A 25,889-nucleotide genomic window follows, 5' to 3' on the forward strand; every position below is an offset into this window, starting at 1 on the left:
CCTTTTTTGTTTTGCATCCCAGTGTCAGCAATACTCACGTCCAATATCCAGTAGTGTATAAGAACACCTAAAGTTATATCTGACAATACCAGAAAAAGAACTCATTGACCAAATATTTTTGAAAACTAAAAGGCAATTATTTATTACATATAGAAAAATAATTGTATTACAGGTATACTTTTTGTTTTTATTTTTTGATTCCAGGGGCCACTGTAGTATAGGATGTGAACAGTAGCACTGACGTTTTTAAATATAAACTGATACAAATAAAACGTGAAAAGCCATTTATCCATTGACAAGTATCTGTTAAATAGTTTTATTTTCCATATGGAAGAAATTACTAAAAACTAAATACCTTTTATTAACCAAGAATAACGAATACTAAATGTACGCAGAAACTTAAAGCACATGTGCAACACTGAATAAGTCATTCTATGCAAAGGAATCAATCACTTCTCATGTCATTCTGAAAACTTATTTTGATGGTAAAGTTACATGAGCCTGCACATGTACAAACAATAATGGGTAAGAATACTAAAGACAGAAAAGAATTGCTTAAGATGATCCATAACATTAACAGAGTAAAAACAAAACAAAAAGCAGAACAGGAAGTGTCCTGAGGACAAAATATTCTGGACTGTGTAAGTCCATCAAAGGAGACAGCAGAAATCCCATGGCTAGCTCAAAAACTCAAAACGGGACCAGAAAAGCAGCATTTATACTGGCTTAAAGATGGATGTAAAGACTCAGAATTAAATTAGGGGCTAAATTAAAATGCTATGGCACATCTCTAATAAAGGAACAAATTTAACTTTCTAACGATTTCTAACAATGGAAAAGTATGTAAATCAATATTGACCTTAAAAGACTAGGGAGTAATTTCATATAGGCAGCAAGTCTTACAAGCAAATAAACACCTGGAAAATTAACCTTCTCTCCCATAGAGATTTCTACGTTTCATAACTACAAAATCAAAGTAAAAGGATTTTATAAACTTGTTCCTTAAATGGGTTTAATTCTCCTTACTTCTCAAATGAGAAATTCCAAACAGTTTACTTCAGACAATTTAAATTAAAATTCTCAGTAAATGTGCAATTGTAGAAAGCATTTTTGGTGTCATATCTGTTTCCCTTCCTCCTTCATGCCTCCTCAACAACAGTAAACCATATGGCCAAATCCTCAGTGAAAAACCAAGTGTCTTTAACCATACTATACTTTCCACATGCCCTAGAATGAAAAAAACATATATACAGACATATCTGCAGTCAGCATTTTCATGCATTTTCTTTTGCATTTCAGGCGAGTTTGAAGTTTATTGTCATTCATATTTTTTCACTATTTACTACCACGTATCAACATAGAATTAATATGATTTTATTTCTTAACAGTTTAGGAATTGACTCAGCAGTCAGGAAAAAACTCAGCAGTTTTTCTGCATTTCCTTCTCTGGTCTATTAGGAATACAAAAATAGAGCCTACAGCTTAATAAAAAAAAAAAAGATAAGTATGTTACTTGATCTTTTCTTGAAAAAAAATATGTTTTCAGTCTACTTTACTGAGCTTTGTTAAAACCAATCTAGGATGCTATCAAAAAAATCTGTTAAACCATGTCTGCTTTATGTTTTTACAAACTTAGTCTTAAGATTTAGTAATATTATCCAAAGTAAACAGTTCTATTTCCCCGTATCTATCCTAATGCAGTATAATTTAAAATAGACACAAATATATAAGCTCATAACGCACCATGTCTGCAAAGCATAACACATTAAAATATGTGCTGCCCTATATTTGAGCATACACACTAGAACAAGACAAATTTATAAAGTACCTTGAAAAACAGTTGCATTTGTACATAAGAGACAGTAATTTACCAGAAATAATTCTTGTCTGACTGCTTCAAAAAAGGACTAATAAACAGTTACGTGATGGCTATTGCAGCCTTCTAAGGAACTGATATTCCCAGCATTCACTAATAATGTAGCAGGTAGAGACTGAAATTTATCACGTTCATTCTTTTTCCCCCACCTTCTAATATTTTAATTTCTTGAAACATAAATTAATACTTCTGTGTGTGTTAAAAAAGATTACTTTGCCATACTTTTATTTGGGTTCAAAGCAACGTGGAGTTACCAAATACTGCCATTCTTGTTATGGTAAGTCTGTGTTAGTCTTCCTCCAAGGAAATGTCACCTCCAGAAGTTAGTATCAGGAGGTAACAACATTCCCATCCAAGATGATACCTGACATACACTTGAGTTGCTATTTATTTATCACACAGGGAAATGTCACAGAACTATTTCTAGCAAGTGATTCCTTTTCGATGTAACAAAATAGCAACTCTCCCCCAAATCCTACCCTAGCTTCCTGTGATCAATACTCACCTTGCCTGCTATATTTTGCACAAAATTAAATAATAATTTCAAAACAATATTCCAGTTCCCAATTTTACATTAAGAAATACACAAGCCTAAAATAAAAGATGTTCTCTCTTTCTATGGACACTGAGGAGTGGGGAGGGCAGAGGTGTGTGTGTGTGTGTGTAGCAGACAAAGAGGGGAAGGGGGGGGGGGGGAAATCACGTAAACTTACTGCTGCAAAACTTTAAAAAAGTGCAAATCTTTAGAAAATACTATCGTTCTACATACTAGCTACCAATTGCTTCTTGATGTTGGGGGAATTACTTTCAGGTAAATAAAGAGAAGAGAATCTGTGTAGACCTATGAGAAGTGGGAAGGGAAAAGACTATCTTTCTGATTTTTTTAATGCCTTGGCCTAGAATACAGAAAACAAGCATCATGAAAATATGCCGCCTCCCTAAAGAAGTGATTTCAAAGTACTCTGATGTTCTAACAACAACAGCACAACAAGTTCTGCTGTATGCTCAAGGAGAGAAAGTACCTGAAAAAAACAGAACAAAAAACTACTCCTCCCACACCCCCCCCCCCCCCACTTTTAGTTCCAAGGTGAGATGTGGTAGGTCCCTAGTCATTCTAAAGCAAAATAGTATTTGCAAGCACTATTTCTAAAATGCCAAATAATGCTTTCTATTTTACAATTCTGTACATGAAAAAAAGGCTTTCAATTTTAATAAAATTCATAACACAAGTTCTACACCCTTGTACCTCCCAAAGAAAATTGGGAAGAGTGACACAGCTCCTCCTTTTCCACAAGAAAGCTAGTGTTTTAGGCAATGTTTATTCCCTCACACATCAGAAATTAAGATAATGAACTTAAACAATAGGAGGTTAACAAGTCTGAGATTTGGGGGGAAGAGGCTGGGTTTCACTTTTGTCCTAAAAATATATGGTTGACAAACTTAAAGAATCCACACAAGGGAAAAGAGATACCTTAGCTACTTTCCTCCAGTTAAGACAGTCAAAGAAGTAATATGTTCCCCTCTCGTACGTATTGGTTTTCATTGTCGGCTCCATGCCGGGTGCCCTGGTGATCCATACTCGTTCTTCTTTGTGGTATCTCCAATCCCGGTTAAATCTTCCATTTTTAATAGAAGGAAAAATAATTTTTAGTGTTAGTTATCTGAATTTCACTTAGAAAACTAAAATTTCAAGGGTTTCAATCAAAACTGTACATTGCATTCAAAATCAAACCAAAATTTCTAAGACATTATTATACCTGTGATCTCATACCTCTTCCATACAATTATTACACATCAAACTAATCACATATGAAACTTTAAGAAGTCTGGTAGGTTCAAACAACAAACTTTTTCATCACTAATTACCAGTTTTCATTTTGTTGAAGATAAGTTAGATGTTTAATACCGACTAGCACCTGCTACTTTATCAGAGTGCTTCATAATAAAGCAAAATTCACGAGACAGACTTTTGATTTCCACTATGTGAATGAAAAAAAAGTACAAAATGGAACCAAGGTTGGAGGAGGTATTTGAAAAAAGGTTTCCGGCTTTAGATTGACTAAGCTTCTGTTTTCAGTATCTAACTTGTTGGGCTTCTTTGTTTTTTTGGTTTTTTTTTACATCTACTACTTCATTAGTGCAATAGATTAAATCATATAAGACTGACAAAATAGTTTGAACGTACAGCTCTACTGCTGCTAATAGCTGTAATACATCTCCTCCATTCATGTAATAGAGATAAAACAGGAGATCTTCTCCATATCGGCCAAGTTTTATTGCAGCCAGCTGAAAAAAGATTGAAGAAAATGAGGATGAAAAATCACAATAGATAAATGTGTTAAGACATACTATCCCACTTAAATAACACAAGGATACATCCAGAACGTGCTTCCATCCTAAGTGTGTTCCAAGTGATACTCTAATATAACAAGAGTAATAATTAATAAAAACAATCAATTTCTCTTCACTTTTAGTTAACCTTTCCAACTTAGAGGATACAACAGAAAAAGAAACAGAAGTAATGAATTGGTAAGACAGAATTTTGTCCCTGTACTAGTGTGTATCCTCATCTATCTACTTTTTTTTTAATTTAAAAAATACAAAACCAAGCCAACAAACTTTACATGTATTTGCTCACTTCACACTCTATTAAGAAACATTGCTAAAAATTCTTACAGTATTTCTAAATGATTGCTCTTACAGAACAATAGTTGAATGAAAATATAGCCAACAACAAAAAAACCACCCTATTCATGTAGATATGGAATGCAACAGATAAATGTGAAATTATCTTGAACTACAATTCTGAGCTTATCTCAAGAAGAAATAGCTCAATTTAATACGGCATGTGAATAGTACAGTATATAGACTATAAGTAACTTTTATTTTGCATGAAGGGCAAACTCTTAAAATCATAATGTGCTCTTTTGCTAATCATGCCTATTCTCAGTTTTATCTTCCCTTTCTGTTCCTAAGGTGGAATGAGTGCATGATGTGTCCAATTAGCCGGTTAACACACCACTGTTCCTAAAAAGATTAAGGACATCCATAAAATGCACTGATTTTGAACATTATCTATCTGAAAGAAAATTTAGAAAATTACTGGTAATAAGTTAACAAAAAAATACACACACACACGTACTCACCTTATCCCTAATGTGAATGTTAGTTAAGTATTCAGATGGAACATGGAAGTCTAAAAAAGAATCGGAATTGATGCAACTATTAAGACATGTAAATGAATATAATTTGCAAATATTACTATTGAATTAAATAGTTATTTCTCTCTTACCTATGTCTTGAGGTCGACAAGGTGACGATGCCCAGGGTGATGCAAATTTGGGATAAAGATTTCTAGAGAAAAAGAAAAGCACACATTTATCAAAATTAAACACAGAACCCAAACCAACCAACCAAAAAACCCTCCATAACCAACCTCACAAACCTAAAACCCACACCACACAACCAAAATCACTAGCTGGGGTGAGAAGGAAGGAAAAAAGGAAATTTCCAGCCCGCTTTCCTAAAACAGTTGCATTTATTTTCTTTTTAACATGCAGAGTAAGACTGCATTTAAAGTGCCATGTGTCAAAATTTTCTTTTTTATCTATCATTCCTTCAACTTAAGTGCCAGGGAATCCAACCCTTTTCAGGGATCCAACCTTATACAGGGTTTCAATTTGTGTAGGAACAGCTGCCACAAGCCTGGTGGGTTCTGATTTATTAGCCTAGGATTTAAAAAGGGAGGAAAAGCTTACACTGGCAGATATCTTTTTTTTTTTTTTAAAAAAAAAAAAAACAAAACAAAAACCAAAACACCAAACCAGTAAAGATTTTACTCTTCTACATTTCAGTGACAACTGAAACAAATTGAATTCCAACACGAACATAAAGTTATTACTATTTAATCTTTTTCTTTCATATAGATTTTGCTAAGTTACATTAAAAAAGGAGCCATTAGTTTAATAATGAGAAAATGATGGACCTTTCAAGTCTACTACAATGACTGACGTACCGAGGAATGAGTTTTCTAATTAACAGGTAAAGGGAAAAAAAGGACAAGCAAAATGTACTTTTGGCAGGTAGTTACAGCCTGCTTTAATAATTCAAGAGAGCATGACATTATGGCAAGTTTCGTAAATGAAACTTGAGTATGGTACACCCTTATCAAATCCTTGCTTCCTTCTTGTCAAAGACCTCATACTTACTATTAAAAAAATAAATAATTGAAAACCTATCAAATAACCTGAACACAACCAACTCCCAGTTGAGCTATATGGGAAAAAAAACAACACTGATCAAGTGGTGTCAATCTTACTCTAGACTAACTAATCTTACTGTTAGCAAAAACTTAAGCTTTAGAGCCTGAAGGAAGATCTCAGTGGCAAAATCTGCAAAAGTTGAAAATAGTGAAACCATTCCTTTAACTGAAAGCATGGATAGGCATCGTCCCAAGAAGAGGGGTGTCGTGTGCTCTAGAGTTTTGGTTTCCTAGGGCAAGGAATCCAGGATTTTATAGAGCCAGACTGCACCATTGCATGCAATAAAACCTGCAGAATTTGTGCACAGTGTTCCCTCTAAGATACAAATAAACCTCTTCTAATTTAACATTTTTCAAGGAGGTACTGGACTGCCTAGTCTATTTGATGACTATTTCAGAAAGCTTCAGAATGTGAACAGCTACATAATCACTACAGAATTAAATGAAGTAAGGCCATTTTTTTCCTTTTTGTTTATGTAGGTTTTTAAGTTGTCCTAAGGAATTAAAAGCGTATTTCTTAACAAAGAAATACAGGACTGTACAGGCAATAGATAACCATTCTTTCAACAACTGAAAAATCTTAACCTACCTGCATAGAAAATCTATATAAAACCAGGAGTTAGAAGGGTTAATTCAAACCATTAGAGATATACACAAAATTCTAAAACTGTTTCTAAAAAGCACATTTATTGTGCTAAGTGTTTAAGTCACACAGGTATTTTTACCAGAGTACCTCACAGGGCAGAAAATTTTAGTTTTCCACAAGTGAAATGCTTTTAGTTTTTCAAACAACAATTCATAAAGCAAGCAAAGTATTGTTTAACCTAAGGCAAGATGGCAGGCCAGACTGAGGGCTGCACAGGCTGTTTGCAAAGCTTTTCTGTAGTATAAAGTAAAACTAACTTTATGATACAGAACTGTCTGGAATAAATATTAACCCTATCCTCTCCTTCAAAGACCCTAAATACCCTATATACAGTAATTAAACACTAAAAATGTTAGAAACCCAGCTATTTATAGCATAGCTGCTAAGGAAAAGCAGCAGCCTGCCAGGTATATAAACTGTTCATATAAACACACACTCGTAATTTGGATGCTGTATTCAGTAGCTGCTAACACAGCTACAAGTCATCACAGCAAAGTATGTTTAGTACTCCTCTGCAATGAGGTACTGTGTAAACCTGTGAGGGTTTATGTAGACTTTCCAATAGGTATGTTAAGCTTAAGCTTTATGGCATTCATTAAAACTAACAAATAACACTGAATAATATATGAAATTGTATCACCAAAAGTAGTATCGCTACTGCTATTCTGCATGCCAACACCTAGAGAAAGTAGCTGTAGAACCAAATGATATAACCAGGTTCCACCTGTCTAGGAACAACTCAAGAATTCAGACACAGATGTACTTGATCAACCTCAAATTAAGTTTAAGCAGCCCCTACTAACAACAGCAAATTAAGTATTGCGTAGATCCAGGAGGCCAGTCTCCCAGTCAGTGCTGTAAGCTCTTGGACTACCAAGGAAAAGCAGGAACCTGTGGCCAGCGTTACTGCTCTTTACACATCCTCTTCATGTTGTGGGAGAAGGGGATGAGAACGGGATGGGAGTGGGGAAACTACTCGATTTAATGGACAAGTGACTTCTGAAACTAGCACTACACATGAATACAACACTACGTTAACGTAACATTCTGCAAATAACTACAGACATTTGACTTTGGACAGTTGTTTTGAAATATTTCTACAAGTGCGGATGGCATAACAATTTGAAGAAGTTTGGATGCAAGCGCTATAGAAAGAATTTCTGGAAGTGGCAATTTCTAAAAAGTTAACATCTCTAAAGAAATGCATAAATTAATGCCAATTATTTCCAAAAAGAAAAGTCAGGAGCTATTTTTCTGTGCTTTCCCTCTCACCTTGATATCCACATGCATCAATGTACCCTGATTACATGCAGCTCCATATAAATTTGTGAAGCATGGAAACTGTGCCTGTGTATGCTGTTTAGTCTTTGTTTTGTTAATATATTATGTGGAAACCTTAAAATACATAAAGCTACTCTGTCAATAAGGCTAACTAACACTATGTAAACCTCTGCTGAAACAAAATGATGGGAGATTCTCAGCAGGAAAGTTGGAGTACCGGAAATTAAATTTCTTTCACAATTACAGTCACATAGAAGATACCTGTTTTGTCCAGTGATCTAGGTTCCTTCTGTAACTAGTGGAGAAAGAGAGGTACCCTGGGCTGGTGATTCACCTCACCTGTCCTAAGCACTTATTTAGTACAGTCACTAACTGCTTTTATCCCCACTGCCACTACAGGAAGCCTAGATGGCTAAACTTAGGTGAACTGAATAGCTAGAATTTAACTGTAAAGCTACAATTTCATTTAAATTAATCTTTGGTGCAGGCTAACACTGTAGATGCTCTGTTCATTATTACATTAATATAGATTGAATTTCCCCCTCCCCCAAACTGCTGAGAGTTAAGTGCAGATATCCTCAAGGAATATTATTATATTTGAAAAATAACATACATGAAATTTATTAACCATACATTGTCAATTCCTTGAAGAAAGTCCTAAAGAAGTTAGGAGAATAAGAAAAACCACTAGGCTCACTGAAGCTTGCATAACAAGATCTCAGCACACCTTGAAGCACGATTCTCTTGTATGAAAATTTTATTTTACTGTCATTACATTTTCAAATTTTATGTGGCAAGATATCTTGTGGGTTTGGCAAGTCACGTGAGCTAAGTGAGCCTATTTTGAATGACAGCATAATAAATCCAAAACTCAAGATAGTACTAAAACCCAGAAACTTACTCAGGAGAGTTGAGATTGAGACCTAGTGTTGTTAAATCACTTCCTAATGCAAGATGTACCATTCCTGGATCTGTCTCTGCTGCCCTGATGAATGTTAACAAGCCAATCATTCCAAACTGGTCCGTCACCATCCCTTGAGGAATGTTGGTAACCCGACCTGGGCAAGAAGAACAGATTAATTTTCTCCTTTCAAGAAGTAGAGGAATCAACAAAGTGATCTAAATGACTGTCAAAACTTTTGAAGAAGAAAAAAAATGAGATTACACATACCATCAGGTAACACCTGGATCCCTTTTTTCTGCTGGTTGTTGTTTTGCGTAGTTGAACTTTTATCTCCAGGAAACTTGGGCCCATCTGTGCTGGATGATGTTTTGCCTGATGTACTCAAATTCTATTAAAAAATGATTTGCAGAGTTGGTAAGATGGAAACAAACCAAAATGGACAACCTTACCGATCATATCTTTCAGTCAAGTGCTCTAAAGCACTATGTCAAGTCACTAATAAATGAGGCACTACAATGGAACCAAACTGAAGCTCTTGAGTTCTTGACAAACCTTATGTAATAATTACCCCTTCCTAAAGTATACCTGTCATACAGTAAGAGCTATTAACGAGACAGCAGCTTGTAGTTTAGAAGGATAAGAAAATATTTCACACCTGAGTTTGAATACACAATGGATATCCTAAGTGCCTGTGACTAGAGGATATTCTGGACTCATTACTTCATGTGTTTTTCCCCACACAACACTCCACGATGTAGCAACAGATAATAACTCAAGCCAATTTCAAGTGCAAGCAACTTACAGTTGGCACATTTGCAACTATCAGGAAAGAGATGTAAACACTATGCCTGGCAAGCAAACTGCGATTGCGCTCCAGCCCATATACTAACAAAAGATATCTTCCACAACTAATACTTCTTACCCTTTATAATTTTTAAAACACATCTGCAGTAACACAATGTGATCATGTTTACTCCCTCCTTCCTTACTGCTTTCAATGCTAACTGTATCAGAACATTTTCCACATGATAAAGCTGGCCACAATATCTGGAGGCTAGGCTTCCCCCATGCCTTTTTTGAACAGTTGTATTTTCCAGTTTTCACATGAGATTGTAGTCACATCTACTACTTACTCATCAGTATTTATACCACACTGATTAGCTTACGTTTTGTAATTACACATAATAAAACAATCAGAAACTAGATAGAACGTTTTGTCAAATACTATAGGAAACTCTTCTCTGCCATCCGTATTTTTATTCACCTTTCATTTGTAATAAAAAAGCAAACTTACAAAACTTTTAGAGTACACAACAAAAAAAAATCCCATGACCTTATGATCTAAGCTACATAACACATAATTACAACAATACTTAAGACACAATGTATTGCACTAGTCTACAATATACCCATGAATGCAATGGTGTCTATTAAAAGAGTTTATTCCTTGTGATTTCATTTCCCCATCAAGAATTTTACCTTGAAGTGATATTGTACCACCTAACTTCTAAAGGATTTGACATCTTTGGAGAAAGATGTTATAATGTGTAAATTGCTAGTACTTATGAGAGGCACCAACAGCGAAAAATGAGCTGGAATTGGTAGAAAAAGAAATTATGAATTGCAAAACTTGAAAATATGTATCAATACTCAACTTTTTAGGTGTTATTCAAGTTCTTCCCTGGACCTCCCCCAAACACAAAAAGATACACAGGAGTCACATCAAATTAAGAAAGCAACGTCACAGTGACTGTTGGGACTAAAAAACTTCCTGAGAAATTCCATTTACACAGTTATATATGAAATGCTGCTTATGCAAAATTTAGAGGGTCAAATTTGAAAACTGTATATTACAAATACAGTCACTTCCCATTTTAAAACATAATCATCAAAAGAAATATGAACACTCAAAATAAAAGAAGATTCAACATTACAGATTTAACAATACAGATTATTACTTACAGATTTATTGTCATCATTACTCGATGTTGGGTCTTTGTAGCTGGAGCCTGGTAATGCTGGAAAATCTTCATTGTGTATTGAAAAGTCCTGGGACTGCTCACTTGCTGGTTTTGTTACCATTCCAACTATCATAAAAATGAAAGCAGGAACAACATTAAATGACTGCTAAGTAAAGGGTTTTCTGCTGTTGATGTTGTTTACTGTCCATTTGTACTATGTGCAAGCTGTACACCAGAACTTACTTCCAAAAAACAAGTAAACCAAAACAAAGCGTATTCATTTAAAACATCCACACATATTAAAGTCTCTTACTTCAGTGTGAGCTGAGAAACACTCAGTGTTAAATTCATACACACATCCACTGCTTTAAGAATGAATCCCAGCACTTTTACCAGGAACAGTACCTGTTTTGCACATCTAAATAATCAAATAATCTTTACAGGCATTATTAAAATGTTATTTAAGGAAATCCACTGATGAAAGAAGGGTGTACTGCTTATAAGATTGCAATACGTTTTTCCTCCTCCCCTAATTGCATGAGGAATCTCTCAGCATAAGCTCTTTAGAAGCATGTATTCTTAAAGGATGCCCAGCTAACTTGCAACAGAACATTATCACCAATGAAATACTTGCCTGTGACATAAGAACAACTCCTACTTTCAGTATGAAAACTGAAAGCATTTAGCCTACAACTCTCACTGCTCTGACCCCAATTTAAAAAAAGTAGGCCAGTCACATTGGAACATGGATTCTGACTACTGAAAAGCAACATTTGTATTTGGTTTTTTTTTTGAATGCCAGTAAAAAAAAAACCCACACCAAAACTCAAAACAAACAAACAAAAACAACCAAAGAAAAGCCCCCACCCTCCCACCCACCAGCAAACAATCTTTGCTGAGAGACAGAGAAGTAATACAGTGATTTGGTTGCAAACAACACTGCACTAGAGGAACAAAAGGAAAAAAGAAGTCTAGGCCTGTTTTTCGAAGATCCTTGATAAATGTATAGGATCCAAAATGATTCAGTAGGTGACTGTATTTGACTTTCTCTGGTATTCTGAAGTTAGAAATCAAAGTTCCTCTATTTAACTAAAAAGCACTGAGTTTATCTTGTTTCTGCTGTCCATCCTTTTCATCCAGAGTCATTACAATTTCTTCTGCAGGATGAACAAAATTGATCATGAATTAAATATGTTGTGTACTCTCATTCTATCTACAAGTTTTTGAAGTCTATTTTCCTGAATAAATGAAGCATCAAGGAAGTACATCTCTGCTCAGTTTCAGACTTTTTCTTGACTACAACCAAAACTGTTCCCCACTTTTTGTTGCTGAAGACAGTGTCCAGTGTATCTCATATCCCCATTTCCTGATTGTTTCTACCACCATACCCATCCCCTGCATTAAGCAGATGCTCAAGACAACTCTTCAGATGGAGAAATGTCTTTCCTGGTTCACCACATGGTTGTGTGAACAGCTGTGTTAGCACCAAAATGGGGAAATGGTGTAAGCATGGGAACAGTTACAGACTGTTTTTTAATGTGGCACTGCTGCTGAATGTTGAACTCCAGCTCCATGCTGGAAGTATGTCTCTGTGGATCTTCTTCCTACCTTCTATCAATTTCCTATGTAATGGCTTCTCCTTCAGACAGACAAAAACCTCACGTAAACCACAAGCTGTTTTAGTTCTCCACTCTCAGTGTGACTTTTCAGTGCCTTTATTTGGGGAAGTGACTTTTCCCTGTGTTTAGCACTTCAGTTTAACTTGTTTAGCAATTTCTCTCAACTATCTTAAGCAGAGAGTCCTGGTTATGCCTAATCCACGAGGCTACCTTCTCTTGATAATGCAGTATCTGTTATTTTTCTCCAATTAAAGTTGGAGATCTCTCTGAAAAATACTAGCTTGTTATAGTTAGAAAACACTGGGTTATTTTTGGTTGGGAATTTCACAACTGTCACAAAAATAACTCCAGGTTACAAAAGCACTTTTTCAGAGTAGCTGATGCAACATGCATGACAAAAATCTACTATAGCAGTAACAAACCCCACTAACCAACCAACAAGTATTGTGCCTCACACTAAGCTTACCTCAACTTTTTCCAGACCCAAATAAGATTTCTATCTACCATTTTTTTAAGCTGTTCAGCAAGAATTATGTAAGACACAGATTTTGAATCTGACTGATAATAGTTGATGCTTACAGGTTATTTTTTGAAATCTCACATTCATCGTAAGAGCAACAAGTGAACAGTACTACAAGTACTACCAATAAACAGAGAAAACATACAGTATGTTTACAGCTGCTGACTTCTTACACAGTAACACCTCTAGTAATCAAATATTATTTCCAAAATTTACTACTCAGGCCTTGACAGTTCTTGTATACGTGCAACGAAAAAACAACCGTCTAGAGCCAGCAGCTTCAGAGTAATTATACTATACAGACCGAAAACCCCAGCCCCCTCTATTGACAGTGAAATTAAAGCAGATGAGTTATAATACTTACAAAAGCCTGAGAGGACTCTCCAGTTACAGATATATTGAATATTTTTTAAAATGAGACGCAGGAGCTCAAGTGTCTGGCATTTTTGCAAAGACTACCTATTTGTCTTATGAACAGCAAAAGGCGAATCAAGCAAATACTAGTTTCATTCAAAGAGCTTTCAAAGGTGTAGTCTTACCATAGGGTGCCCTTCCAGCTAAAGGGTTTATTAATGGAGTTGGATTGCCACTTCCTTCCCTTCTGTTTCTGTCTGCTAGTGCTGGAAAATCTGAGAGGTCCAGTCCTGTCACATTTTCACTTCCATCTACAATAAAAAGAGGTATTTTAAATTCCCTTATGTTTTTTTACTCAAAGACTTCATTATGTACAAGATAAATGTCAGGCACATTTTCTTTCTCCAAGCTGATCTTTTTAATCTTACTACAGTTATCACAAATAACTACAGCCTCTGTGTTATGAGGCTAGCCTAAAGACTGTCAAGATGTTTGGGGTTTGTTTTCAAACAATAGCTGGTCAACAGTATTTAGTGACAAGGTCTACTCATTTTGAATTAAAAGACTGCGCCGACTACCAAAATTACAGTACTAGGATAGGTAGCCTGTTTAAAATTTAAGGAGCTATTAACAAAAAATTTGAGAAAATAACCCATATTAGCAGCAGTATCAAGGAGCTTCTGTCTTGAGAAAAGGTAAGATAAAGCTGAAGCAGCCATAGAGCCAATGCAGCGCAAGTTACATGGGATTATTTTTTGATTTGCAGCAGAAAATACTACATAGGTGAGGCCACAGCTGCAGCTCTGCAAGATGTCACAAGGTCCCAAGAGATGCCCAAACCCTTCCACTCTGTGTTGTCACCAGCAGCTCAAATTGTTTCATATACATAGCCACCTACAGAAATGTAAGCATGGAAATCGAAGGCACAAGGATATTTCCCCCTCTCTAGTTCATTAAATTCAGGTGAAGAAGAAATTCCCAGATTTTTTCAATCTTTTTAACCGATTGAAAGGATCACACGTTCAGCTATTCAAAAGGCATTTGAGATTTCAAAAAAAATGCTTTCTCACTGCTTTTACCCTATAACGTTTTCATAGAGAATGGATAAATCTTTTCTTCTCTGATCCCCTTTTCAATTCCGTAAGCTATTTTGCATTTCTGACTAAGTATAATCTACAGTCATGTGATGTACAGTAACTATTCTACAGAATAGTTTCACCTTGTCTTCAAAAGTATTAAAATCCACTGTTATGAAGTAGTTAACAGTTTCATAGCACTGCTCTCAGAGCACCATTTCTATGGAACAACTGAAAATTATAACAAAGTTACACTCCACCAGAATAAATAATTTTCAAATTGACCAATTAAAAAAAAAATCTCTCCACTGTATTTTCAGATCAACGTTAATCAGAGGAAACTCACCTGTTCCATTAAAAATGTTACTTGACAAGGAGTTATTCATTCCAAAAGCCTGATTTCTGTTCATCCCAAATCCAGACATACTGTGAAAAAAATCCAGGAAGTCAGACAAAAGGGGTACTTTACTTTGCAATTTCCAGTGGAAGGCATTTGGGGCAGGGGAAAACCTTAAGACACTCATAAATTGTATCAAACTTATGCAATCCACATTAGCCTAAAATCAGTTTTTAATTATTTTCTATTATACTTCTGAAAACTCTGAGAAGCAGCAGCAGGCACGGTATGAAAACAAGAATGACTTCAAAAGAACTAAGTTTTTAATAGCCACTGTTTGAGATATCTGTCAACCAGCAAGTTACAAAAAATGTGATTATTACTCAAGAATTTCATATAGAAAAATGAAGCAGCAGTAAATGCAGCAGCAAAAAAGTCAGACTGCAATCCACCCATTTGCAGGTGGGAAGCTGGGTCACAGAAGTGATCAAAAGTTTGTCACGATTCCGTTATAAGCTGAACAGTTACGGCGTGCAATCACCACCATGTACATATGGGATGGTCTCTGCCACACAAGGACACCAGCTAAATTAAAAGGTTCATGTAGTCAGGCAAAAATTTTTGAAGACATCGAAGTACCACATAAGACTACTATGGTCGGAAAGACACCCTCACAAATGATCTGCTTCATTCTGTGCAAGCTGGAGATGTTGAGAAGCCCAAAGGTAGGCCCCAGTTGAGTGAAATTCTGAACTGCTGACCTGTGGGAAATTACAACATTCATTTTTCCCCTGTAACAGGATGGAAGCTGAAGTTTTAGAAGCTTCCATATATAAAAATGTCAAACCGTTTCCTGGTGAAAATTTTACCTGCATGGACTTTTTTCACAGTTACAAATCTGAAGTACTTAATTCCAATTTGAAATAATCCTAAGTGCTTCATTTTGGACTGAGACATGAGGAAAGGGAACAGTTAGACAAGACTGGTCCTGTCCTGCTCTGCTTTCCCAAGGTGGTGTTATTTGAAAGACATTCAGATCTTTGACAACTCACACATCTGTAGAAATCAATTCCTGGTATCATTTGTGAATCCTAGACCTGGTGAGAGCACCAACAGGAGGCAACTCAATCTTGAAGGCATATAATCTATCCTGATGACAGACAGTATTTCTCATGCAATGTTTTTGTTGTTTGCTTTTAGAGTAATTAGAAATAACCATCTTAAGAATTGCAGGGATAAGAAAGGGATTAGGCCACAAAATGCATATTCTCTAAAATTATTTGTAACTTGTTTTACCAATGTAACTAAGAAAGGGAAAGTGAGCTATTTTTTATGTTCAAAACCCTAAACACTTCCACTGCTCCAATTAAGGCAACCATTCAGAAAACACTTCTTGGAAGTCACAGAATTCATGCACTTGTCAAGGGAACACCATGATTTTTTTTCCCCCAAGTATCATTTCAAAATTATGTTAAATATATCAATTAACAATTGGGTTATGTACTAACTACTGCCACACTTCTGTAGGCTAATAAATTGTGCAATAAGAACTTGTCACTGTTCCAGTGATATTTCCTTCCCAGCTTGTAATTGAGATACACAATGCAAACAGGGAAAGATGAGGGTTTTAATTCAAATGCTCCTACGAACAGGAATTTCATTATCTACCCTACAGCTGAACTATATTTAAACAAGTACCTTCTATACATATAACAATCTCCAAAAAAACTGCATGAGGAGGACGTGATTAAGTACATTACCATTTCAACCTTTTATGACACACAAGTTTGAAAAATACTTTAAAATATAAAATTATATTTTTAAATTATCATCTCCTTTACTTGCTGCTATGCATCACAGGAAAGAAAAGGCAAATTTATGGAATCAGAGGCAAGATACAAAGTCTTCTCACACTCCAGGAACATTAATGGCTACTACCAAATCTCTATTGCTGTGATTGAGAAAAGCACTTTTATGCCTGTATCAGTGAAATTACAGACCTATATTTAGCCTGACCAAGTTTCAGGTAACTGTGACATTAGTTTTCACCTTCCTTTACCTATGTTGCAAAATACTAGATACTTGTCTGTGCTCCCTGTTAAGAGTCAGTCCCCTAAGGAAGGGCCTGAAGGGACAAAAAGGACAAAACTGGGAGCACAGAAATCAGGAGGTTGTGGAATGAAGCCTGGAAAGCAGTCCGCTGTGCAAAGCTGTGACTCCACACATTAAATAATCAGAATCAACACACTTTCTGTGAGTTTATCACTATGAACTAAGCATAAACACAGCACCAAACACAGTTAAAAGCCTAATGACTATGATGTTAGAATCTCGCCCAGAGTTAGAAAACCAGCAGAAGTGATTGAGAAGCTTTTAGCATCCAAATGAGCACCAAATTCTTAAATGAATGGCAAGCCACTGTTCTCTATATTATTCTAGAATTTGAAAAAAGTAAAATACTAGGTCCCTACCGTGTCTAGGTCAGTTAACTACTCTTCCAGAATAACTACTGTGTTTTTAAATCTTGCCTCGCTTCTTCCCAAAGTCATAGATGAACAGTCTAAAATGGATGCATATACCCCCAAGAAGAAAATCAAGATATGGTTCAAAAACAAACTTGGGAACACATCAGAAACATCACATTTTAAAGAAGCAGCATAGAAATTCAATAGTCAGAAACAGAACTTAGCTTAAAGGGCTCAAAAAACTTGTGTGACTATTAAAAGCAGCTTCAAAGTTTATTGCCAGGAGATGAGAACATAGAAAGCAGCTTTCGAGCTTATTGCAATGGATAAAAATTAGATTTCCAGAGTAGCATTTAAGCATGCCCATGGCTGCACAGGGATGGTCCAAGTAAACAGCCTTACCTGTTCACAGTAAAAGGTTGTCGAGAGGGTTGCTGCTTTGGCATACATATTATGCTTGGAGAGCTTCTGTTGGGGCTGCCTAACCCTGAACTGCTCATGCTGTTTGTCCTGCTGGGAATTCCAATGCCCTGACCAACCTGGGAGTGGTTCATCATATTCCTAGGATTCATAGGCAATATCCCCCTGAAAGAGAAAAACCATCCACAGAGATGAATCTGTACCATAGTATTTGGTTACTCCTTTAGATTACTAATGTAGGGCGGACTCTGAGCTGTTGCAACTTAATTTGTGCTTAGCGTCAATAAAGCATGTTTGGATTACTCTCTATAATTAATGTAGTTTTGGATTTCTTCAGAAATACCAGGTGACCCATTACATACTAATCAAGTCCTTGGTCAGGTTTAGATAAATACTTAAGTATTATGCATTTGAAAAGATGTTACAGCTCTTTTAATGAGCACTTCAGACCTACTACATTAATATTCTTATACCATGTATGACATCCATACAAAAATTTTAACTGTACATTTACCAGAACAATCAAAAGCCTCTTACATTCTGAAGCAGAATTTGCCAGCAATGTGTCCTTTACATACAAAAATCAAATACTGTCTTACAGTAAGTCCTTACTGTTTTACAGTATTATTTCCCTAACACAGGTAGTGGTCGATAGAAACTACTTTGCTTCTTTTTTTAATTAATCAGACTGTAAAGTAGTTGAGGCAAAATATGCAGAACATTTAACAAGAGCTCTGCAGAAAGACACAATCGCAGAAATATTGGCTATCAATAAATACCTGCTCGGAGATGGAGGCGTGTGAAGTGACATTGTTGGTACCCCTGTTGTTGGCGTTACGTGGCTCGGTAACTGAGTGCCTTGTGATAAGCTGCGATTTAACTGAGGGGTATTGTTGCTCATTCCCCTCATTGGAAGGCCTAGTGCACCTATTGAAAAAAAATTCAGAGGGGTGGAGATATAGAGCAATCAGGAACAAAGTATTCTCCATCATGTGTAGATGGAAACAATTTACACTGACAACCCACAAAAAAGTGTAAAGACTGAAGGAAAGTGCAGTGTAAAAACTAAGTCCTTGCTTGCATAGTAGAAGACCAATTATCTCAAATTTAGTCCCATTTTTGTTAAACTTTAGAAAGGCTCTTTAAGGAATTTCTGTATTTGAGTTATAACAAAATTTTGTTTCCTTTGAGATGTATACTGCAGAGAATGGGTTCAGTTTTCAGTTTTTTGATGAGGACAGGAAAAGTGTAATTATCTCAAAGAAGGCAGCATTTTGAGAAAATCAGTAACTGCACTCAAGAAATGTGTCAATTACTTCTGAATAAACTGGTATTTATTTGGCCAGTATTTAGAACACTGATCTGTCTTGTTAAAAATTAAGCAAATTTTTTTATTAAAGGAAAGCTATGAATATTTAGTTAACAATAACAGTGCTTTTAAGACAACAAAAGCAACATTCTAGGCCAGTTCTCTGTAAAGTTTATGTTGCTTCTTTTTGATAACAGAATTTCAGTGTCCACGATCAAGTCAAGTTCAGCCTCTGGAGAAAAGAAAGCAAGCAGAACTTTAACTGCTCTCTATTGGCATTTAAAAATATAAAGATTTTTAATATTGTGATCAAAAGTATTTTCTACACCAACAACTGGGTGTGACAGAATAAAGTAAGCAGTTCAGTGAGGTAAAAAAAAGAAATTAATTTTAACTCAGAACAGCAAAAGACACACATTGCTGCCCTGTCGCAAAATAGCAAAAAACTTCATGAAGTTTCTCATCATTCTCGCATTGCTTTTCTGTGTTTATGTAGTTTCAGAATTATTTTTCAAAGATGAGAAAAAATAATTTAGTGCAACATATCAATAGAAACAACATACAAAATGTGACAGCTCTAAGTAACGGTCCCTATTGCTTTGGCATAAGGCTGCTGAGGTAGAAGGCTCACAGAACTCAAAACTATATCTTGCAGGACAAACAAAAGAAAAATTATGATGAATCAGCAGTATCCCCTGCAGAAGAGCTGAATGTGCCAGCGTATAACATGATCAAATACTAAGAACACAAAGAACAGACATAGCATATGCTCAGGTTTATTATCATGGACAAGGTCTGAAAAAACCTCCAAGTGACTTGGCTCTCACACCTGAGGAACTGCTGTCTGTGTCCTACCCTATAATTTGCAATCCAGGAAGTTTCCTGTAACACTCCAAGATTTGATAACACTTATATTTATCCCTATACACTCAGATTAAGATGCACTGTGACTTGCTGTAACAAGCTTCTTAATACTTCATTAAATGCTGATTATATCAAGGTGTTCACTGTAAATATTTTGGCAATTTGCTGCATCAGAATAATTTCAACACATAAATATTATAAATAATTTTTCACACTGATTAGAAATTACATGGAATTTTAAAAATGGTAAAGAAAAAATACATACACTTCCAAACTAGATATGGTACACTGCAAAACATGATTACAATATTCAGGTTAATTTAGTGCAAGCATTTATTTCGGCAAAGCTAGTTTTACACTAATGGTTATTTCTTGTTGTTGGCTTTCTTAAACTAGAATTTTTAATGAGTAGGGCTGTCACAGTAAAGCAGAACCATATTCCTGTGGCTGGCAAGTAGGGGTAGTTGAAATATTCTCTATAAGGAAAAAAAGATTTCTTTTTTTTTTTTTGCTTCCTTTTTCCACTTTTTTAACTGAGACAAAAGATCTGCATGGGCTGTACTGGAGGCTGATCAACCAAGTGGCCCATTTCTTGTCTAACAGCTAAGTTCAAGTTACATTAACTCTATAACATGAAATCTTGTTCAATGACTTGACAGCTACCAATCTAAAAGTGCATAGGCATTATGAGCTTTGTTTTTCCTAGAAATATTTTTAAGCATAAGCACCAACTTCAACACAGAAGTTTTGTGCCCCTTTTTCTCAATATTTAGAAGAAACTGAAGCCTGATAATATTTAGTTTTTAGCCATGCATGTCTCCATGTTAGAGAGATTATGTCCTAGGCACCACAACCAACTGAATGAACAAAGTGCACTTAAAAAACAAACAACAAGTAACTGATAAAGAGAACGAAGAAACTGCTTCAGTATCTTTATACAGTTAAGTCTGAAAGGTTCAATAGTGCCAGATTCAGGACACAAAAAAGCCAAGAGCCAAACACAACTCTCAGCCTGGCCAGAAACTGCTCAGATAAATTTCAGTAGCATAATCAAATGTCAGTTTATATTACATGGTCACTCATCAACAGCCATTGAGATAGTGGGGGGGTACCCCACTATGTTTTTTAAACTATTTGAAGAAAGCCGAAAGAAGTTGTAAAGGCCATGCATCTAGCAGACAAAACTTTTAGTTTGTCCCGATAAAAAAGTCCAGACTCTCTAAAGTACTCTGAAGACACCTTTTCTTGAATCCAAGGCAGATTCACTTGGCAAGAAAGTTGCAAACATTCAAAAGGATACAGTGATAAGTGTTCACAAACCCATTTTACTTGTGTATCTAACTCATATTCCTAGTCACTTTCTGGATGCACCTCTCAGCTACAAGGAGGTTCGGTTCTCAACACTGGCCCCTGAGTTAGGTGGCTGGCGTTAGACACTGTGACTGTTGCTCTATAGGTCTTCCACTGCAGCAGTATACACAAGACTGGCAGATACAGAAAAAAAAATCTTCACGGGATGGGAAAGAAAAAAACCAAACAGTGGTGCAGAAGGCAACAATCTTACCAGCATACTTCTTTGCCAAATGCAAGGTGCCAAGCATGTACACAAGATTTAATTAGCTGCTGTAGAGCACGAAATATCAGTTATGATTTAAGGTAGAATTTCCTTCTATTCCTTACATATTATTCTGAACCAGGCTCATTTTGGCCCAGCTCACCTTCCTTAGTTATTCCTTCAGAGAGTCACTGTTAAGTCACAGACATTCTTTATAGGATGATGACATTTGGATATTTAACAGCTATACAGTGTCAACATATGACACTTTGCATACTAAACACTGCAAAAATGCATACTAAGCAAAGCAAAAATGTATCTTAAAAAAATCACACAAATAAGGAGACTTTTTTTAACAATCACCAGGAAACAAAGCCCTATGCATGTTTTTTTATCCAAAGAGCATGAAACTAGAACATATTAAGCATAAAATAAACATATCATCAATAAAAAGAATTCTTACTTTGTTGCCCGTATAAACTTGCCCCAAACTGAGACAGCTGACCTGATGTTGATGGTGATGCCAGCATCTAAAATATAAGAATAAAAAGTTAAAGACACAAAGATATTATGCTATCTTGCTCTGAAAGTTTATAACAGTAAATTCTTTTGCCAAAAAAGTCAAAGCAGCAACTGAAAACTCATTTTAAGTCATCAAAAGTTTTAGAAACTTCCCAAAAATATCTGCACAGTAGCAACTGTAACAGCATTATTACACATCAATAATAATTTATGACTTTAATAAAAACACTTTCTTCTACTTGTGACAAATAGCATAGAGGAAGACTTAAAGCTTTCAGGTTTTCTACCCTTGTAGCTAAGAGACCCATCTTTACAGAGGAAGAAATACTCAGTTATTTAAATTTTTTACAGGGTTTTTTTCCCCCCTGCAAAACATCCATCACAGAAGCAGATCAATCCCTGTTCAATGTAATAACAGCAAGTGCAAAGTCCTATATTATCAGTTACAATAGCAAAATGCGGGAAATGAGTTGCAAGGTAGCAGCAGGTATACAGAAACAGATGTGAACTCCAGATAAGATTCCAATGTTAAAATTACAATGTACCACCCCAATAGCTAGCTTCATGCTTGAAGACATCACGTGTTACCAAATATTTCCATTAAAACCGTCTTTGTCAACTTTCAGACATCACACAAGAAATCTGACAAACTAAAGACACTCTTGGGAAGAGTGAAATAAAAAAAAAATAATCATGACCTATGAAGGAAGACTGAGATTTGGGTTTACATACTCCAAAAATAAGGCAACTGAGGCAGGGACATGACACCAGACTTCCAGTCATTGCTGTAAGAGGAAGAGAATACACTATACTACACATTGCTGCAGAAATGGAAATTATTAGTAAATCTGAGAAACAGGAGATTAGGCTAAATACATGGGGGGAAAACAAAGCCTTTTGCAATCTTAAGGACAGTCAAGCACCAGAACATCTATCCTTGGATGTTTTTAAAGAACAGATTCGATTTTCAACAACATTAGGTATTGTTGACCGTCCCTTGGAGCAAGGAGGCATATTAGTTGACCTAATCAATCCATCTCACAACAGAGTAAGACTCGTACTTACTGACCCATGAGCAAATGTCTGCTTGTTCAGTACAGTAGTTTGGAACTTGGATTGAATCTTTGCATGGTTTTGAGGAAAAGAATGTCTGGATTCTTACACATACGGGGATTTCAAGCTTTTTCAGCTTGAGAGTATTCAGCTCAAAATAAATTTTACTGTGATAAACTGTAAATTGCTTTGTTGACTTTATCTAAACAGACGTAAAACTCAAACTTAATAAACTGAATCTGCTAGTTGTCTATACTGGAGCCAAATCTAGATAGTAGAAATGAGAAAGACAACATACACTGTAGACACCAAGTATCAAAAGCAGCATTCATGCCCGTAAATCATGAAGTATTTATGATTTTTTGAATACATCAGAAGGCATAAAACCACAAATTACAGCAGGCAATTACTGTATATGATCAGAAAATGCATCAAAAATGTCACTCTAAAATACTATATAGTCACACATTCTGAACAAAGTGCACATATTTTATAGTAAGCTACTACAGCAATAAACATCCACACTTAAATATACAAGAGGTTTGAAATACTAAGACAAAAACTTCCTGTAGAAAAAAAAAGTGCCAAACTGGACCAAAGCTCTCCTTTCTCAGTGAAGAACTGTCTGTGAACAAAAAGAACACTTTAAATAACTACAGTGGCTTCAACTCAGCACCCATGCAGCAAAGTTCACAGGCCATATCTGCATCAGCAAGTTACACAGCCAGTGAGAAGTGCATTTGTAAAAAAAAATAAATTTGGTCCTGAGGGCCTAACATACACACTGTATGCATTTCTAGAGTTAGCTGTGACTAAAACACCTGATGCCATGAACTGGCTGCCTGTTAGTGAGTGGAGCGTGTTTGGTGCACCCCTGGACTACCTCTTCCAGCCTGTTTTGATATCAAATTCACTCACACTACTGCTCTGCAACACAAACCAAAGCATGCTGAAGTGGGGACCCTTGGAAGACAGACTTCAAAAGCATACTTCAAGTTTGACAGGTTGGAAAATCCCAGAACACCTTGTAATTCCTTGGGAAAAAATAAGAGAAAAAGTTCTGAGACACTTTCAGAGACAATGATAAGGGCACAAAAGCAAAAAAAAAACCAACCCCCCAAAAAACCGACCTACAAGCCCAAACCAACTAGACATTGAGAGGGAAACTACCAGCTTTGGGACAGGTAAGCAAAACAGTTAAGCAAAGCAATGATCCTGTAAGAACAGCTGCTCAGGACATTAAAAAATTGCTGTAATGGCATGTAATATAGAAAGCAGAAGACAGTCAAATCTCACGTAAAACCCTTTTATTTGTAATAACAACTTGGATACAAAAATAAGACTAATAAAAAATCACAGACTTGAGAGGTACTAGTTTACTTGAAAGAAAGGAAAAAGAATGCCATCTCTTCTACACAGAATACTACTTGATTTTTTTAAAATTCAGTTAAAAGAAAAGGAATGGCAAATAATAGTTAATGAACACTGCTTATTAGAAACTGGATTTTCTTTTGAAACATTACAAAGTAGGTCACATGTATTGTGTCATTTGCTTTTACATGAAAAGATAATTGCAAAATGACTTGTAGAGAAACCTTTATAGAAAACCATAATAAAGGCCAAATATTAAATTCAGTAAGTCTAACAACTAGTCTTAAAGTCATAACACACTTAGAACATCAAAGAAAACAAGCCTCAAGAAGGAATAAATATGAATTTCTGTGGATCTTCTCCACACTGATTAAATGCAGCATTTCTCAAACCTAACGGAGAAGGAATCTTCTGTATGGGTATCTCACTTTCTCTCTAGTTTATTTTGTAATATGCCAAAACACCCTCCCCAGTATTAAATACTTTTTTTCTGTCATAGCTAAAGATGACCATTTTAAACTGATCTTTTTCTATTATTTCTATAGAATTTAGGTCAACAACAAAACAACTAAATTAGCCAGAACCTCAACCTGTGCTATCAGGACCTTTATTTGCATTCACCACCTCTGAGTCACTATTATAGTCTACTCAAATTTGGTCTACCAAAAGATTCAGATGAACACTACTAGTATTAAACACATTCCTTCTGGCATTCTGCAATCACTATTTTACCCGACTGGTCTACTAGCCACACGACACAAAATATAATGGCTGAAAGTCACTCTTCAATTTCTTTTAGTCTACAACAGCCAAAGGTCATGATAACCTTAATAAAAACTAAAGCAGTCTAACCCTTAGGGTGACTAAAGCTCTTCCAGTTGCCAAGATCTTGTAACCTTTACCCAATTATGTTAATATATTAGGAAAACAAAGGCTCAGAGTTATACCTGCAAGAACCTTTGAAAAACAAAACGTACTAAATGACTGAGGTCACATCAACAAACAGCACATTCCAACAATATGTATACAATACCAATTTTTTTTAAAGAGTGATTAACAATCTTCAATTGAGTCAAGGAATTTCTGAAATAAGCTTCTGACACTGATAGCTTTTCCTGTACATGTACAAAAACCCTCCACTCTTCAAAACTTTGGCATTTAGGTTTAGATCAATCTGCCAGTGGTTAACAGCTACAAAACTCAAATTGTGAAATAGCAGGGGATTTCTGTTTCTATTCCAACCTTGTATGACGGAACTAGACTGATTGTTTCAATAGACTTTCCCTGTACATGTTGTTAGGAGACAGAGGATGCCTAAGACTTGCATCTCCCACAGAGCAAGGAGGCAACTGAGCAAACAGATCTTGTGAAACATGAAGCGTGCTTTATTCTCCTAGTGTATGGAAGGACCACCACTCAGTGGTACTGGCAGACTCATGGGCTGAATTGGTAACAGTCAACTAAGATGTGAACATGATTTTACTCCCAAGTCTCG

The 25,889-nt window shown here is 35.8% G+C and overlaps 1 protein-coding gene across 9 annotated transcripts in view; it reads right to left on the reverse strand.

The window, feature by feature from the left end:
- The window catches only part of CNOT2 (CCR4-NOT transcription complex subunit 2), a 91,565-nt gene that overhangs the window by 3,503 nt on the left and 62,173 nt on the right, over positions 1 to 25,889 (reverse strand). For all 9 annotated transcript variants that reach the window (XM_056339450.1, XM_056339451.1, XM_056339454.1 and 6 more), the window contains 12 exons: positions 21,912 to 21,978; positions 18,500 to 18,647; positions 17,703 to 17,885; positions 14,845 to 14,924; positions 13,608 to 13,733; positions 10,931 to 11,055; positions 9,236 to 9,356; positions 8,966 to 9,122; positions 5,169 to 5,230; positions 5,023 to 5,072; positions 4,062 to 4,162; positions 3,348 to 3,492 (listed from right to left, as the gene is read on the reverse strand). In XM_056339450.1, coding sequence (XP_056195425.1) covers positions 3,348 to 3,492; positions 4,062 to 4,162; positions 5,023 to 5,072; positions 5,169 to 5,230; positions 8,966 to 9,122; positions 9,236 to 9,356; positions 10,931 to 11,055; positions 13,608 to 13,733; positions 14,845 to 14,924; positions 17,703 to 17,885; positions 18,500 to 18,647; positions 21,912 to 21,978 — 1,365 coding nt within the window. The remainder of the gene's footprint in view (positions 1 to 3,347; positions 3,493 to 4,061; positions 4,163 to 5,022; positions 5,073 to 5,168; positions 5,231 to 8,965; positions 9,123 to 9,235; positions 9,357 to 10,930; positions 11,056 to 13,607; positions 13,734 to 14,844; positions 14,925 to 17,702; positions 17,886 to 18,499; positions 18,648 to 21,911; positions 21,979 to 25,889) is intronic.

The sequence above is a fragment of the Falco biarmicus genome, chromosome 5 (assembly GCF_023638135.1).
Source record: "Falco biarmicus isolate bFalBia1 chromosome 5, bFalBia1.pri, whole genome shotgun sequence".
Lineage (NCBI taxonomy): Eukaryota > Metazoa > Chordata > Aves > Falconiformes > Falconidae > Falco > Falco biarmicus.